The 13,086-nt window shown below is 44.4% G+C and overlaps 1 protein-coding gene across 4 annotated transcripts in view; it reads right to left on the bottom strand.

Annotated features, from left to right (window-relative positions):
- Nucleotides 1–13,086, bottom strand: part of SLC35F3 (solute carrier family 35 member F3) — a 276,240-nt gene that overhangs the window by 99,299 nt on the left and 163,855 nt on the right. The window contains exon 1 of one of the 4 annotated variants that reach the window (XM_043543308.1): nt 12,134–12,340. The exons of 1 other annotated variant lie outside the window; for it this stretch is intronic. Coding sequence is in view for 2 of the 3 variants with exons in the window: in XM_043543307.1 (XP_043399242.1) it covers nt 1,921–2,005 (85 nt within the window). In the remaining variant the exon portion in view is untranslated. Of the gene's footprint in view, nt 1–1,920; nt 2,113–11,729; nt 12,040–12,133; nt 12,341–13,086 lie in introns of those variants that run through there. 2 more of the 4 variants (XM_037895261.2, XM_043543307.1) reach the window with 2 other exon arrangements.

Raw genomic sequence — 13,086 nt, 5'->3', positions numbered from 1 at the left:
TGCACTTTACATCTAATTCATAGGCAGAATGACTCATCCGTATGCACTTAGGCCTATGTGTTAAATACACCAACAGAGGTGTTCAAACTGCACAAATGCAGTGAAAGACAATACTGTGTGTATCACTTTACTTTGAAAATGATCTCACAGATCAGGGTTTGAATTTCTAAGGATGCTCGTACCTTGGACCATCTAATTTGCATGCTGGATAGAGTAAAACTTATTCCAGTCAAAATGAGCTGCATAATGTTGGAGAAAGAGTCCTGTGCCTCCCTTCAAACAGCCTTTTCCAGCTCATCCTATTGCCTAAGAGTTCTGCATTGTGGTGTCTTTTAATTAGTCTGTAAGAAAAACTGCACCACCCATCTTTGATTTCCTGTATTCATGGAGGGCTAGGTTATACAGGTACAGCCATCAATTGGGGAAGTTGCATTGCCCTTGAGAGAGACCCAGAGACATTTTCCCAGAATCAGATCGTCTCCTGGAGCTTCACACGGTGTACAGGAGTATACAAACTGCAACACCTTTTTAAAGTGTTCAGAGATCTCCTATAGCTCTCCTGGTGGGACCAGCCAGTTGTATTGGCTGGCATGTATGATAGGCGGAGCTACAGCTTTGCTTACCTTCTCCCTTCCCTGCCTCCCTAGGGAAATGTCTCTGGAGAGCAGTCCCTGGAGTGGAGTGCATTTCTGGACAGTTCCTGTGCAAATGCACAAGGGGGAGGAGAGGCTCCTTACTCCCTTTCCACCAGTGCACATCAGCATATGGGTCAGGTAGAATCTAGCTCTGCATCTGTATCATACCAACAAAGTGCCTTTTATATTTGCTAATGTAGTACATTAAAGAAATTCTATTTTCTGATCTCTAGATTTCCAGTATTTATGCTCCCTTTGCTCCTTCCCAGCAGGCTGAAGTATACACTAGGGGCATCTGGCCGGAAGCAATCAATCGTGATACCAGGACAAAGAAAAAACACTTATTAAGGGGCATCCTGTGAAGAAGGGACTACATTCCTTATCATGGTTTGTGTCACAGAAAACCATAAATGCCAAAGGGGCAACAGAACTAAGGTATTATATTTCATCAGTGAAATACTGATTAATGTATCATAAATTTCCATTATACAAAATACTAGCAAAATATTGTGTATTACATGAGATGAATTTCTAAATAGGAAACATTAGGTAAAAACAAACTTTCAATTGCAAAAAATTAGCCTAAGATGTATTAAGTTTCCCTTTCTATCTTTACATATTCCCTCTTTCTCTATTAAACATTCAGAAAATATTTCCTGGAAAATATATATTCTAATTTGTTAGGGGAAACAGAGTTGATAAATTATCAGTTCCAAACTGAAAAAGCTTGGAAAGATATACTAAAAAGGGTCTGTTTAATTTATTCCCAAGGCACCCGCTTAAAACTTCTTTTCAAACCACTGAAATAGTCATCATTAAGACACTATACTCCACTGTGAATTTCGATGGTTTTTTCACCTGATACTGTCCTTTTTACTTTTAATCACCAAGTGAATTAAGAGTCCAGAATTAATAAGGAAGGTACCAATTACTTCATCATCACAGTATAATCGTTTCTACATTGTAAGGTGTTTTGTTGTAAGCAGTTTGAAGAATAACCCTAATCAAGAGGGGTGTCATGCACATCATAGCCAGAGAAAACATGTCTGTGATCGTCTGAAATTGATATGTTTTTGTTTTTATTCCTTATTTTTATTCCCGTCTTGGACTGAAGTTGCATTAGAACTCTCAAAAGGATCCTGCAGTCTTTACTGCAACTAAGAAAGAACCTTGGGGTGAAGTCCTGGCCCCACTGAAGTCAATGGGAGTTTTGACATTGTCTTCAATGGGTTCAGGATTTCACCCCTAGAGTGCGGAAGCAGAGCTTTCATAGCATAAAACTCACCTGACCAAAGACACAGTACTGGGTTCTGGAGCAAATATGTTGCTAGATCTGTGCGGGATTTCAGTCTGCAGAAAGGTTTAGACATGTTTGTTCTTAGCAATGAAAAAGAGACTGGATTCTCAGCAAGAAACTGTTATATTGATTAACCAACAGTTTGAGCACCACATAAGCAAGAGAATGTCCTTCTCAAGGAATGGCTTCATCTCTGATGAAGTCTATCCATACATCCAGACATTTATACTGAGCTCACTGCAGGTGTAGGTGAGTTCATGCTGGAAGAGTAGACATGCTGATTAAAGAATTATTCAAGGACATGAAAACCTTCAAAAATAGGGATAAACTTCTATCTACAGTATCTGTCTGTCTTAGATATTTCTAAAATTCCTGTCTGCTTTATTAAACTTGAGACAGAAAATGTTGCTATGAGTGATTCAGTTTATTTAAAGAGTACCTACTCTTAATCCTACAGCCCACTAGTTTCTCACATGTTAAATTTTGACTTCACTTGATTGTTGCTAGTTAAGAAGATAAAAGGCTGAATGGCCACTGAAACTGCCCACAACACTTTGCTTATCTGCTACAATTTAGAACACTTGGAGCAGCTGCTGTTTGTCAGCTGGTGGCCAGACACCCCCAGAGCCTATGTTGGCTGGAATCACTGTGTGAGCATGCAAGTCCTATGTGATATGGCAGCTAAGAACTCAGCAAAGGACCCTTGTGATCTGCAGGTAGTGGATTTACCAGAAGAACTAGAAAGAAGCTCTGCTCTGGCAATCTCAGGAGTCATGCTTCTAGACTTGCCTTAGCAGGAAGTCACTCTGCATAGCAAAGAGAGACACTTACCTGCAGGGATCCTAGTTTTTGTTTTTAGCTCCAATTACTCTCTTGCTGTCCTTTCAGAAAAAAGAGAAAGAGAGAGAGACTTCTGTAGATGTTAGAAAGAAATGGCCTTCACTGGTGCAATTACATCCCTCTGTTCCCTATTTGGTTCAGTCAGTTGTGTAGGTCAAATTCATGTGTTTTCAGTGCAAAAGACATTCCCTTCTTTGTTGAAAGTTGCACTGTGGAAGATGAGTTGACTATGGAAAAAGCAGACACTGGTGTTTTAAAATGATATTAAGTTTGGCCTACACAGCTTTTATGTTCTCTGTGGTTGAATTATCCAGCCCAGCCACATTAATTGCATATTCTTATTACAATCTCATATGTGATGACTCATGGGATTGTGTTGGATAATCAGCTGAACATGATCTTTCAGTGCAACGCTGTGGCCAAAAGGGCTAATGCAATCCTTGGATGTATAAACAGGGGAATATTGAATAGGGAGGTTATATTACCTCTGTATTTGGCACTAGAATGCTGCTGGAATACTGTGTCCAGTTCTGGTGTCTACAATTCAAGAAGGATGTTGCTAAATTGAGAGGGTTCAGAGAACATCAAGAAGAACGATTAAAGGATTAGAAAAGCTGCCTTTTAGTCACAGACTCAAGGATCTCAATCTATTTAGCTTACCAAAGAGAAGATTAAGAGGTGACTTGATAACAATTTGTAAATATCTACAAGGGGAACAAATATTTAATAATGAGCTCCTCAATCTCTAGCAGAGAAAGGTACAACATGATCTAATGGCTGGAAGCTAGACAAATTCAGATTGGAAATAAGATATCATTTTTTAACAGTGCGGGTAATTATCCACTGGAACAATTTACCAAGGATCATGGTGGATTCTCCATCACTGGCAATTTTTAAATCAAGACTGGATGTTTTTAAAAAGATGTGCTCTAGGAATGATTTCAGGGAAGTTCTATGGTGATATAGAGCAGGTCAGACCAGATGATCACAGTGGTCCCTCCTGGCCTGGGAATCCATGAATCTATTTGCTGAGTATGTTATCTGGCCAACAACATTAACAGTGATACTGGGCCAGATTTACCTGCATTGCTCCAAGAAGGTAGCAACAGTACCTCGCTGTATCAGCAAAAGGTACTGGGCCCAGTGGAGGAATTCATTTCTCAAGTTGGACAGGCAAGGATTCCAGTATCATTTAAGCCAAGGTATAACAGATTTAAGTTCTACTGAGAGCTCCTCGAGAACCTAGCAATAGAAAGGGCATTGAACTGACACATCCCCTGGCTACTCTAGCAAGATCCTGTTTCTGGATAGGGCCACATACTTTGGGGGCAGCACTGGCTGCTGGAATGCCCCTGCTGTGGAGGAGGTTGTGAGCAGTATATGGTACAATAATCAATGTCACGTCCTTCCTATTGTCTTTAGCACTATGCCAGCATCTCTGCCAGGAGAAGCCAATGCTAATCCTGGAGTGACTCTGCTCCATTATTTGTAATATAACTGCTTCTTGTGGAATATTACTTAGGGTCTGATCTGCCATCTGAGAATTTAAGAAGGCGGTCAGATTCTGGGCTAAAGGATGCAGAGTGGTTCTTCTACCAGTACTTCAACTGAAAGAAGGGAACTGCTTTGGTATATTGCTCTATATCCTCTGCTGAGGCCAACATACCATGTGAAAACAAATCTGCTACATAATTTATGTGCTTTACCAGTATGAAATTGTAGGGTTTCTGTGCTGGTACCATATCAGGCCACTACAGCATTTATGAACCCTAACTCTTCTTTATCATTGACGTCTCTCTAAATGGAGAAATTTGAAGAACTTCCTTGCCATGAAGAGTCCTGCCTAAAAATATTATTTTTTAAGCTCCCTAGAGGGGAAAGGTGGGGAGACAGCATTTGCTTCTGTAGAAAACTAATACAATATAAACAGGAAGCATCAATAGTAGATTCTGTAGACTGAAGTTTTGATTTTACTAGCCGTGTTCAGAGTTCTAGTGGGAGACATTTTAAAATGAAATCAATTGACTAGCAATCATTTTTAGGCTGTTTGTTTTTTGGGAGTGAACGCTTGAATTAATTCAAGATGCCTAGAACAAAGGTTTTTCAAACAGGGGTACACATACTCCTGGCGATATGCAGAGGTCTTCCACAGGTATATCAACTCATCTAGATATTTTCCTAGTTTTATAACAGGCTACATAAAAAGCACTAGCGAAGTCAGTACAAACTAACCTTTCATACAATGACTTGTTTAAACTGCTCTATATACTATACACAGACATGTAAATACAATATTTATATTCCAATTGATTTATTTTATAACTATATGGTAAAAATGAGAATATAAACAATTTTTCGGTAATAATGTGCTGTGACACTTTAGTATTTTTATGTCTGATTTTGTAAGCAAGTAGTTTTTAAGTGAGCTGAGCCTTGGGGATACACCAGTCAAATCAGACTTCTGAAAGGTGTACAGTAGTCTGGAAAGGTTGAGAGGCACCAGCCTTCTAGAAGATACCCAAGCTGAATCAGGATGTGACTAGGTGAAATTTAATAGCCTGTGATAGACAGGAGGCCAGACTAGATGATCTAATGGTCCTTTCTGGCCTTAAACTCTATAAATCTATTAATCTAAATTAAAACACTTTTTGTTCAAACTGCTTATGTATTCACACATTCATTTGCCTTTAAAAGTGACAAACCATGAAATAATATTCAATAACTATTATCCTCCAGCTTCATAATGCAATAAAGTTTCCACTTTAGCATTACCCAACAGTGAAGTAAGAGATTTCTGTGTATCTATCTGCCCATAGCATAGAAATGGTCCCATTTATATTTCATTTACATGCTATTCATGGCAGATACATTATATGTACTTGGTCCTCACTAGGCCTATAACTTAGGGTTTATTCTCTTAAGACCAGTTAGGTAGGACACAGTCATAAAAACCAGTGAAACATGATCAAAATCGAATTTCCAAGGCATGAGCCTATGGCAAGTAGAGAGGTTTGTTTTGAGTCTGTTTAAGGACTATGGAAGTGTTGTGTCACTTGGGAAAGGTGGCAGGTGCTGTGTAGCGCAGAAACGGATCACTCCACTGCAACAGGGTCGTGATCACCTGCCCAAGATATTGTGGTATTAAGAAGGAACACTCTGGGGGGATTGGGAGCCTCAGGCTCTCTACCCCATCCAGTTTCACCAATAGGTCACTGGTTTGAATCCAGTCCCAGTTACTGAAAGTTGTTACCATCAGTCAGGACATGTGTGAATGAGTTTGGCAGTTTCAGTTTTGATCACAAACACCACATCAGAGAAACCACTGAAGTTTCAAAATGGAGCCTTCTTCTGAGCAAAAAATTGGTGAGAACTAAAGCAGACATGTTGCAAGTTATTCACTGTAGACCCAATCATGCATTCCTTGTGAAGTCAATGGAAATTATGGATGCCCATGGAATTCAGGATTGGCTTCTATGCACATTGTATAGTCCCAATTCTGAAAGCATAGACCTCGACAAACATACAAAACCAGAGGCATCTACTACTGGCCCATCTGTTGCTATATGTTTTCTAAAGTACAGGAGCACAAGAAAAGTATTTAAAATGAGCGCCATGCATTTCTCTCTTTTTCACACCTTAGCCTCTTTATGTCATATGTTTGAAAGCTTTTAAAAATATTAATTCTGTGGTTGAGTTCTTATGAGGCCTGATCCAAAGCCCAATGAAGTCAATGGAAGTCTGGGAAAATCTTTGTATGAGCTTTAGACCAATCCTGTAGAGCATTGCCAGTCCTACAGTATTTAGCCTCAAGTATATTTGTGCAACAGTTGAGGTAACTCCCTGAAAAAGGAAGTTTGTTATGAAAATCAAGACAGTCACTAAATTAAGGTATGAAAATCAAGACAGTCGCTAAATTAAGGTTTGGCCCATGCACACTGATATCAGTGGAAAAAGTCTTATTGCATCCCAAAGCATCCTTTCGAGAGAAAGGATAGGGAGTTGGTAGTTGTGGAATTTAAGTTTTATTCTTGTCCATGTGACAGATGTGCTGTTGTGAATTTAGGCAAGTTGGTTTTAATTTCGCAATGCCTCAGTTGCCCCATCTGCAAAATGGGAATAAGAGTTACCTACCAGAAAGGGCTTTTGCAAGGATTAATGGTTTTAAGGTGCTTTGAAATCTTTAAATAACAGATGCTATGGAAGTATCATTATTACAGTGATTACCATGTTTTTGCATTTGTGGTGAATTAATTTAACTTGAAAATGTATAACCCATTGAAGTCCAAATTCTGGCCTTGATTATGCTTGTGGAAATCCTGAATAATTTCAGTAATGCCAATAGAGTTACTCCACATTTGCACAGGGCAGAATTTGGCCTTAACTTATCTAAACAGAGACAGGCATATGTAACAATTTATAGAAGAGAGATATAACTTGTGATGTAAGCACCTTCTGAACATCACTAGCTGCATTTCCATAGCTTCAGCTAAGCTTCCAGCAAAAGTAAAACAATGTTTCACTGTTAATGAATAAGAATGTAAAAGTTTGAATGATTATAATAAATGTAATTAGAAAGAACTAAATGAGGTATAATTATGTAACATAGAAAGTGTGCAAGGGTGTGATTGTGGCTGTGTGTGACTGAGATGCTGCCATGCCTAACTGAGGTAAATAAAGGACAAAATCCTCAGCGGATGTGATTCTGAGTAGCTCCATATATTTATACTTTTCTGCACAATGCTTTTTAGTTAGTCCTTCTCCCTCTCTCTTTCTCTCTCTGTCCACATACACACATATCTGATAAAGTCCTGAAAAGTCCAAGGTTATATTATGTACTGCAAATATAATGATTCACAGCTCTGAGTTTAGAGATGCAATAAAACTGTCAAATGATTTAATAGGTGAAAAAATTATAACTTTTCATATCTTTTTCTTGGGAAATTTCCAAAGGAAAGTTAAACTTTAGAGGAAAAGGGCTTGATTCTGAACTCCTTTACACTGATAGAACTCCACTGACTTCGCTGGAGTCCTAATTTACCCGACATGAGATGAACACCAGGTCCGAAATCTGATATAACCAGACAATTATCAAGGACAAAATAAACAGAGATAACAATGGGCCAGAATAATTCCTGAATCTATGCTGACTTAAGCCAGTGTATATCCTTGTGCACAGCTAGACATGGCAATTGCAGTAGCAGAAAGAAGACACCATTTCCCCTCCAGTATGGGCCCAGAGCTTGGAATTGGGTGGTATCAGTCAAGGAGGGGGAGAGAGGCATGGCTAGGACAGCTGTAGGATGTACTGATAGTGATTTGGTGTATTCCCTGTGCACAGGGAGGCTGTCCTGGAGCTTTTGTCAAAGATGTCCTTCTCTGGAAGACCCCAAGATGGAGGGTAGGAGGAAACACTAGCTGCCCTTCCCTGGGGGTGAATACAGACCATACAGACAGAGTAAATTGCACCTCCATGTATCAGCAGAGGTGAAGCTAGCCCACTGGCTAGAGAGACAAAGCATAGCATTAAGATGGCCACTGCATTACAGAAATTGCCTATAAAAACAACAGAAAGATGGATACACATAAGCAATGGACACTGAGCCTATGCTTGGCAAGAGCTATACAAAAAATAAACAGGTGCAGCATCAGACACAGGAGTAAGGGGTATGGTTAATGCCTCTTTGAATGATACGTATATGAAGTGATTGTCTTTCAAAGTGCTGGTACAGCAGGCTTGGTGCATAGTGATGATTCAGTCTCTGGGACAATTTGAAATGGCAGTCACGCTTCTGAAAGAGCACAAAGTCCTTATCTCCCTTTTAAAGCAAAGTAGCAACTGTACAGACAGAGAGGGAGGGAATGCTGAAAGGCATTACAGTAATGCATATCAATGAAAGGCTCCACTTGGCTGACTAGCGAAAGGCACATTCCCTCAGGCTCTACCAGTTCCAATTCCTCCAAGTAGCTTTGGTGCTGGGCCAGAACAGGGTAATGACTCCTGCTAGCTGAAGCAGGGACAAACTTTTTTGTGTGTTGCTATTTCAGAATCAGCCTTGATTCCACTACACAGCTTGTCAAACCTCAGGGCTCTCAGCCTGTGCTAAGGGGAGATCGGCTAGAAAAACAATGGTGTGGCACACCTTTGCAAAGGTGCAGCAGCAGGGCTGCTTGCCTGCAATATACTTCAGTTCATTTATGTCTAGAACTGTGTTCTGTCTTTTTCATGAGTACTGTAAGCCCACAGTTTGCAAGAAAAGAGGCTCTGTGTCATTGGTAACCATCCCAAGAACTGCCCTGTTGATTAATTTGGTAAGAGAAGGTCTCACACAGAGTTGGTCTATCTCATGAAAAAGACATAAATGGCAAGAGTAACTCCAGATGTTTCCATAAATCTCTGGGCCGTATCCTAAATCATTTAAGTATTTTAAATTTTGCCTTTCCATTGCTTCAACGGAAACAGAATCAGACACATAGGAACTAAAGCTGGAAAAAGTCAATGAGGTCAGCTGAGTTCTTGGCAGCTAGTAATATGGTCTCTGAAAGTTGGTACACAGAGCTGACAGGGACAGGCTTGAAAGGATTCAATTTACAGTTCAAGGAAAGAGCAATCAGTTGAAAAACTCTTCCATCAAGAACTGGCCAGGAGATTGGCTACACACTGTCCCCAGGAGGATTACTGCCTGGGAAATAGAGCAACATGTATTCTGAATAAACAGAATCACCAGCCTTAATGTTGTATGGTCTTGGTTTTTCTTTTTCACCTTCCATTTACTTATTCCTTTTTTGTTCTCAGTCCATTTCTTCATTTCCTCCTCTTTCTCTCTATCTGTATTTCTACCATTTTCTCTCCTCTCTCCTCTCCCCTCTGTTTTTCCTCTTTCAAAACTTCTTCTCTTCTTATTTTGCTTTTCCTCCCCACTTCACTGGAGCTCCCCATTTTTATTTCTCCTCCCAGGAGCCCTCTGTCTTTTTCCTCGTTTGAGTGCCTCCGAATCTCAATCCCTATTTCCTTTTTTCTCTCTTCCTCCTTTCTCTAATGGGCTTTCTCATTACCGCTCTTCTCTCCCAGTGCCTTTCTCTTCCTTTCCTCCCAGCCACTTTCTCCCAGTGCCATATTGTCTATATTTCTTCCACTTCTTCTTTGTCCTTTCCAACAGTGACTGACCTGCTCCCTCTAGGATCCTCTTTTTACCTCCATTGACCCTTTTCCTTCCCTGCCCCCTATCATCTCTTCGTTTTCTTTTTGCACATCTTCCCCATACTACCCTCACTCAGCTTCCTTCCTGTGCTCCAGCACCTGGCCCACTTATCCCCATTCCTCTGATGCCTACTGCATTCCAGACCATGGCGCCTCATTCTTAGCCCTCGCACATACCATGCCACACTCCAGGGTCATTTCACCTGGAGCATAACCTCTTCAGGTTTCCCTGGTTGCTTTCCTCTGCAACTGCTGCTTCACTATAGACCACTCAAGACCACAACACCCATAGCCTGGTATCTGCATGACTGCAGGTTTCCCTCTCCTGGTTGCAAATGGTCTCTTGACACCTCTCTGCACTTCTGCTAACCTCAGAGACAATCAGCAGTGCTGAGAGCCATTGAACCGAGCTGTAAACCCTGTATATGACGGAAACCACTTCAAGCCAGGGGGTGCAGCAGCACCCCGGCACCTCTAGTTTCAGTCCGTATGGAGCCAATGTGCTTATTGTTTCAGGCCAGCAGAGCACACCAGCTCGACCAGCTCAATTGAAACCATTACAAAGCTCAGCCTGAAAAACTTCCAATGGTTCCGTTCCATCCACCTGCTAGTGTTGACAGATTCCGACCAATTACCAACTAAGTGGAAGGTCCAGTGGTTAGGGTGTGAGCCTGGGACTTGAAAACCCGGGGTTTAAGTCCTGGCCCTGCCACTGCCTTCCTGTGTGACCTTGGGGAAGCCCCTTAGTCTCTCCCCATCTGTCAAATAGGATAAGAGCACTGCCCTGCCTCACAGGAGTGTCCTGTGACCGATGCACAGTCAGTCAGTGTGATGGTGGTCAGGGGTGCTGGAACATTGTTTGCACTGGGGGTGCTGAGATCCACTGAACCAAGGTGTAAATCCTGGATATGATGGAAACCACTTCAAGCCAGGGGGTGCTGCAGCACCCCCGCACCCCTAATTCCAGCATCGAAGATGGCGGTGGTGTGTCTGAGGGGGAGTCTGCCCAATGCGCGTTAAGGGTTTGGGGTCGGTCAGCTTTAGCTCTGGGCCAGCGCAGCTGAAGGCAGAGTCTGCTTCCTGCTCTCCAAGGCTTCAGAAGAAGGGGGCGGGGAGTGCTGGCTGGAGGAGGCTCTGGTACAGCCGCGGGAATATCGCAGCAATGCAACGCAATGTAGCCTCCAACCAGACCCACCGCCCACAGGAAAGCGGAGTCGCAGCCCCGCAGCAGGCAGACGATGTGGGCAATGAGCGTTTCTACATTTCCTTTGAGGGCAGCGTGTCCTTTCCCAAACCAGCCCCTCCTTCTATGCCCAGCCCTTCCCCCGCCTCTTCCCCGCTTGGGAAAACTTAGCGCTAACTTGGCCCCGGCCCCCGCGGGAGGAGGGCTTGCCCCCCGCAGGAGGGAGGTGACGTTCAGCACACTGGACGGCGACGTCTGCATTGCCGAAATCCTCCTTCAATGCAAGTCGGCGGGTCCCGTCAGGATAGGCCCCCCCTCCACCCGCCGCGCGGCTGCAGCGAGCCCGCCTGCCCCTCGCCCTCCCGCAGGGCGCGCCCAGCAGCAGAGCCACCCCGCCCCGCAGCCCCTCTCCCACCCCAGGGAACCCGCAGCGCCGGGCTGCCGCCTCTCCCGCTCGGGCAAGGGGCGCTGAGCTCCCGCCGCGGCACGTTCAGCGCCGCACAGCCCGCGGACTGACCGGCAGGGTCCCCAGCTCTCGCCCCTCCGGCCCCCCGCCTCCGCTGCCGGTGGATTTACCTTCCACTTTGGTGAGGGTAAGGACCGGGCTGTTGCACGCGCTGAGCGGGGCGACCCTGGCTGAGTGTTTCTTCATGGTGAGCCCTTCTGCCAGCAGGAGCTCTCCAGCTGCTAGCCTACATCCTGGGGCCGGCTGCAGCAGCGCCCGCTGCTCCCCCTGCCTCCTCCAGCCCGCGCTGCCTGCTCTGCGGGCTTCCCTACCCCTGCGCGTCCCTCTGCCGCATCAGCGCCCCGTCCTCAGGCTCGCCGCTGCCTCCCTCACCCCGCGCTCTCCCCTCTACTTTGAGGCTTGCTGCAAACAAAACGTCACATGCAAATCCCCCCCCCCCCACCTCCCTCCCTCCCTCCCGCCGCGCTCCCGCCGGCTTGGGCAGAAGGGGAGCTGCCCTGGCTTGCTCACTCACCTTTCCGTTCCGCAAGGAAGCGGGCCGGCTGAGGGACCCGCCACCACAGCCCCCCTTAGCGCCCAGATGCTGGCTGGATAGGCCCTGTGCCCGTGCGGGGAGGTCCACTGAGTGAGGCGCGGGGGTTTGCGGGCTTTCTTTGACACTTCTCAGGCGTTTCACTCGCCCAGAGCTATGGGAGCTCCCCGGGCCATTGCAGGCTTTCCATGGACGAGCAAGTGATTCTGTCACCTTTGGAGTGGAAGGGAAGGCTCTTATTTCCCCCCTCCTTCCCCCCCCGCCCCGCAGACTTTGTGACAGCTCATGCGAACGGGCAGAACCAATAATACATGGAGAGGCAGACACAGACACACACGTGCAGGACCAAGACATGAAGAGGACACACACACACGACTCTGCCCACAGAAACACTGCACCCACTAGCACCTGTTACACTTTTTCTCTTTAGTAGCTGTAGAGCGTGTGAAACTGACTCTCCAGAGACTGACACTAAGACAATTGTATGGATAGCTTCCCTTCAGGCCTCTGCCAGGGTCTCAGCACCCAGGTGGGGGGAGCCCTTCCAAGACCAAGTGCATGATGCCTCTGCAGTTGCTGCCAACCATTTTAGTGCCAATTGTTTAGGGGGCTATTTTATTTTAGCACATATAAAATTAGAGTGACTGCATATTTGATGCCAACCCCCAGGCTTCTGGGGGATGGTGTCATCTTTGGGCTCATTTTTAAACCAGTCTTGGGGGAAACTGTTGTAGGGTTCTCACTGAGATGGGGGCCAGCATCTAAATCCTATTATGCTTCCTGGAATAGAAATCCACCATCCCTCCCCTCCCAACTCAGTTTTTCCAGACAGGCCCTCTCAGAGGTCCAGAGAGGCCTGGGCCACTTCCAGCTTTTGAGGCCCCTAGCCATAATAAAAATAAAAAATGACAACACATGAAAACAAAATAAGGCAC

This window comes from Chelonia mydas, chromosome 3 (genome assembly GCF_015237465.2).
Source record: "Chelonia mydas isolate rCheMyd1 chromosome 3, rCheMyd1.pri.v2, whole genome shotgun sequence".
NCBI classification, from domain to species: domain Eukaryota; kingdom Metazoa; phylum Chordata; order Testudines; family Cheloniidae; genus Chelonia; species Chelonia mydas.
The sequence above is the reverse complement of the archived record's forward strand: the minus strand, read 5'-3'. Positions and strand labels throughout refer to the sequence as shown.